This window comes from Crassostrea angulata, chromosome 8, assembly GCF_025612915.1.
Source record: "Crassostrea angulata isolate pt1a10 chromosome 8, ASM2561291v2, whole genome shotgun sequence".
Taxonomy (NCBI): domain Eukaryota; kingdom Metazoa; phylum Mollusca; class Bivalvia; order Ostreida; family Ostreidae; genus Magallana; species Magallana angulata.
Window position 1 is genome coordinate 48,825,227 of NC_069118.1, and position 5,476 is coordinate 48,830,702.

Genomic DNA, 5,476 nt, shown 5'->3' on the forward strand with positions numbered 1-5,476 from the left:
GAGAGGACGTTTAAAGAAAGAATAATGAGAATGTTTAATGCTTCTAAAAGAGAATCGCTTGAACCCTGAGGTATATATAAATATACAGCAAAAAGTGAATCGAGGATATTTGGGACAGAATATAGTGGTCAATGCATGTACTGTTAATTTTGAGGAAATAAATATTCTTGAATAAATAATCTAATATTGCTAATCTTTCCAAAAAATTAAAAAGGTACATAAAGTATATCGTTTTTAGCATACTTAACAAATCTAAGAGGTAAATAACATTAGATAAGATTTTCCGTTTTCCTTCCGTTCTGTTTTCCATTCCGCGTTTTAGCAACACCCATGTATGTATACACGTGAACCCATCTAATCGAAGAGCTGGGTAAAACTAGTACCCGCTAATGAGACATGCAAACCTGTGTTGTGTACCTGCATATTGTGATGTACATGTATACTTCCTATTGAGATAAACAATAAAGTATGTTGAATATTGATTAAATATTTACCCCCAAATAATGTTACCTAACATTGAAGCGCAATGGGTTAGAGCGTTTACATGTCTGTAAGAGCATTGGGGTCCAAGGTGTATTTTTGGTAATTTACGAATTTTCATGGGGAGGGGGTCTGGACCCCTCACTCCACCCCTTCTCTAAATCTGTGCACACGATGATGTTCATGTAGGCACACAGAAGCAAATCTAAACCCGGCAACCGCCACGGGGGAGGGGGCATAATTTAATTTTTAATTTTGTTTGTAATAATTATATAGACCATTATACTTCCTATGACATAAAATGTTAAGATTATTGATTAACTGAAAATTCACTGCAAACAGTTCTACCCAAATTGCACATAAAGTGCTGCTCATGTCACGATGTGTATTATCATATGGGCAGGGATCTCATCCTTCAGTTATGAAAATTATAATTTTTAAATGTATTACCGGAGTTTGCATGGAGCCTTCATTTTTAATTAAACTGGTACAAAACAGTGTTATTTAGGGGCAAACACATGGTGCGGGTATTACTGTCTAATGACAGCATCTAGTTATGTTTGCATTTTGTTTTTTGTGCGTATATGTGTATATACTTGTAATTTTTTTTAGGGGGGATAGGTAAAATTATTGACTACCTTATAATTTTATATAGCAAAATAAATCAAAATAAATGCGACAGCTTCCTTTAACTAACTGAGACGGCGCGCACGGTGTTGGTGTTATTTTCGGTAACGTCAAAAAAAAATTCAACAACTTCATTTTCACTCATAACGCAATGATACATTTCATTATGCATTGCATACAAATAAATAAAATAATAAGAACTTTGAACTAATTTTTTCGACATATAACACATTTCTTATTTCAAAAATGTTATTTAATAATATCATTATAATATGTAAAAACAATTCTGAAGTTCGCAATGTTAAATTGTTTCAATTTTGTTCAGTGCGGCAATATCAATGTTCAAAAGCACACAATTCGCTCACAGCTTGCAATGTTAATGTTGTTAAATAATCTGAAATAACAGTAATTGTCAGGAATAGCACCTGATATTACAAATGATATAGAAATCTTAAACTGATTGTAAGGTACAATCGCCAGTTTACGTTTAATTTTTTATGAAAGAAATCATGCATTGCTGTTTTGCCTAAACTGTTACTGAGATTGCGTTGCTCAGAATTGCCCTCAATGCAATATTTGCTTTTACAACAGGATTTGGCATCTATTTTATTTTTTCATTTTTATACGTATTTTTCGTTATATTTATTTTTTTTAAATATATTTTCTGCTACCTTTTTCACAAGATAATGTGTAGGTACATGTACTAATAATTTTCACTTAAACTGTACCCGTGACAGATAATATTGACATCGTTTTATTTGAAAATCAATTATCTTGTGTATATGGCATCAAACCGATTGGGAGAAAAGGCACATTTCTAACTATGATGCATTTTTGCGAATGTTTTGCGCCACTTTTGGGGAGAAAAGGCACATTTCTTACTATGATTCATTTTTGCGAATGTTTTGCGCCACTTTTTAAAAAGAAATGTCTAAATTATTGCTATTGTAATTTATATGTTTTTAAGTGTGACTTTTAATGTTGACATTTTTATATATCTCTATTAACAAAATTTGCTGACACGTGTGTTTTTCTCCAATGGTTATACAACCTATGAAAATACGCATTCTAATACAATGATTTTTATTATCATGAAATATAGCCAAGAAATTTTTTAAATGAAAATAATATTTGACTGTGAAATATCTCTCTTGTGACACGTGTCAATTTAACAGTTTTTCAATTGAATATATTTGATATGTTATTATACAAGTTTACAGTACAGTATTCAGTTTGAAATATTTCAAAAAAGATAAGAATCTTTTTAAAAAAAGTTTTGGTGGTATCGAACCCACAAACAAAAAACCCAAGTTTTATTAAGTCAACAAATGTCTATTTCTCTAACCACTGGGCCATTTCATTCACAACAAAGTGCGGTGTTCAAATGCTATATGAGACGTTGGCCACGAATTTACGGACTTGTATTATTTTTCTAAAACGTTCAATTGTAGGGCCACAAAATGACATTTTTAAAGTTTAGTGGGTCACCTCTCCACATTTTTGTTGATTAAAAACGGTTTAAATTCCATTAAACTGCATTTAGACTATGACAAAAATACGGAGCTCATTCCCACTCTACGAAAGAAAATGCATTAAAGTTATACAATTGACACTATTTGGAGGTTTGGACACGCATACGCCAGTTTGAATCAACCTATTGGAAGTATCTAAAATATTTAAGGGTTACAAACAGATGTTACGTTAATTATACATTGTTTTTAATTTATTTTTTCTAAAAAGTATAAGATTTAATGATATTTTAATTTTGAAGTATCTAATTATTCCTCATATGGGCATTTTACACGCCTATTGTACCCATTTTCTTTTTAAAAGATATTATTTTTAAAAAAAACTTCAATAGATCAGTCAAAGTTCCTGTATCACAATTTATATTCTGGTACCTACATGTATCTACATGGCATTTTTAGAAAAATTTCAAGTTTATTACATGCATATGCTTTATTTAAGTCACATACATTCGAACAAATAAAATTACAAGTGTCCCAATGTCTTGATCTAATACCGTGCGCGCCGTAAAAGGACATTTTAACACCAACACCGTGCGAAAAGAATGACAATATTTCTCTTTTCAGATGGCATTATCTGAATCCCAAATACCACCCGACGCCCAGCATTATTTGGTGTGTGGCACTGAAGACTGTGAGAAAAACTGCCAATTTTACTGCAATGACTGTCACCAACCAATGTGTGAACAATGCAGAGATGAACATCAGAAGAATCGAGAAACCAAGAACCATGAAGTAGTCCCTTATAAACAACGAAAACGACCGCTTCCTGTAGTGAAATGCAATATCCACCCCACAAAAGAAATAGATCTTCTCTGTAAGGAATGCCAGATTCCCATTTGTTCTAAATGCACAGGCACCAAAGAACACCGCGGCCATTTGTTTACCAACCTAGAAATAGTCTTTGATGAAAAGGTTTCGATATATAACGAGGAAATTGCCAACATTAGAAGCTATTTTGAGCCTACTTCTCAAGATCTAAAAAAAATAATTGCTGAAGATGTCACAGAAATTAGGAAGATCATTGCAGGTATTAGAACATCCATAAAGGCTGAAGCTGAGTCTGTGAAAAACCTGGTAGATGCAGTCACATCAGATAAAATAGAACAAGTCGACAAAATAGAACAGTCATTATTACAAACATTAAACAGACAAAACCAAGAAATCGATGATTACATCAACTCTCTAAATGATTTAATCAAAACATATTATGGTTACTTATCTCCCTCAAACATAGAACAATTAACATTTGCCCTCAAATCAGAAAGCTTGATTATACGACCCATACCACAGACATCCAAACCAGTCCCACCTGTATTTACTGCTGGTCAATACAGCAAGGAGGATGTCGCCAAATTAATGGGTAGAATAACTGTACCCAACACTAAGCCAGAGAACAGAAAAATAAAACCAATGGAGACTAACTCTACACAGATGAAACCTACAGGGAAACAGAGAAAACAAGACAGAGAGAAATCTGACGTGAAACAAACACTGTCTCTGTCTTCCTCTGTCACCAAGGTCAGGGAGTACACAGTACCAGGTGTTGATGGTGTATTTCATATATCACTGGGTAAATCAGCCAGAATCTGGGTCAGTGATATACATGGTAACCTTGTCCAAACAGATCTACAGGGGAATCAGCTACAGAAGATACAAACCAGTGGTATAGACGAAGGCTACCACACAGTCACACAGGGCGGGAATTTGATCTATACAGACAGAGACAACAAAGTCATCAATAGGATAACACCGGATAATACAATCACTGAATTCATTAAAACAGGAGACTGGAAACCACTCAGCATACACTCCTCCCACATCAACGGGGACTTACTGGTGGGGATGTTTGGTAAAGTCACCAGGTACAACAAGACAGGGACAGAAATACAGAACATACAGAGAGACAACAAAGGACAGAGACTGTATGGTTTACCACTCTACATCACAGAAAATATCAATGGTGATGTCTGTGTATCAGACTATAACAATGCTGTAGTGGTGGTGGATAAATCAGGACAATATAGGTTTTTCTACACAGGTCAGGGGTCAGGGTTTATTCCCTATGGAATATGTACTGATGTACTCGGTCACATCCTGGTGTGTGATAGTATCAGTAAAACAGTTCATCTTCTGGATCAGGACGGTCAGTTCCTGTCTCTACTACTCACAGAACAACAAGGGGTATTTGGTGCCCGTAGTGTGTGTGTGGATGATGAGAACAATCTCTGGGTGGGACAATGTAAAACCAACACAGTGACAGTGTACAAGTATCTACAGTGATCATTACATGACTGTATATATATATATCCATACATCAAGTGTACTACGTATATATCGTGAGACAATATAACTGATATCTACATGTACAATATTTATTATATTACGTCAAACTATCCATGTATATAGAGGATATCTATATTGTGTGATTTTATATTTGCTTTATCCAACGAGTTGAAATGGTGTATATATTCGCGAGGCTTGCCGAGCGAATATAACCATTTCAACGAGTTGGATAAAGCAAATATAAAATCACACAATTATAGATGTTCTATTTATCTCATACAATTTGATTTTGAGACAGTCCCTTGTGTGACACAAATTGGTTTTTTTTTTCAAAGATTAAAAACGATGATGCAACTTTGCGTTATGCGGCTATTGTGACCTTGCGCAATACAATTTAGTACGTCATTCCTGAGATAACTCTAACTGTTTTAATGTAAAGTTTCACTGAAATAAACCTTAAAATAATTTTTTGGCTCTAGATAATTTTTCTTAGAGCTTATTTACTTGATTAAATGGAAATTCCGATTAGAAGAGTTGAATAATCAAGTTTGTTGATA

At 33.9% G+C, this 5,476-nt stretch overlaps 1 protein-coding gene across 1 annotated transcript; it reads left to right on the plus strand.

Annotated features, from left to right (window-relative positions):
* Positions 1-3,180: 3,180 nt before the first annotated feature.
* LOC128158683 (E3 ubiquitin-protein ligase TRIM71-like) lies at positions 3,181-4,916 on the plus strand. Its single transcript, XM_052821621.1, has one exon. It carries the CDS (start codon positions 3,201-3,203, stop codon positions 4,914-4,916), a length of 1,716 nt encoding a protein of 571 aa, XP_052677581.1. The 5' UTR covers positions 3,181-3,200.
* The last annotated feature ends 560 nt before the right edge of the window (positions 4,917-5,476 follow it).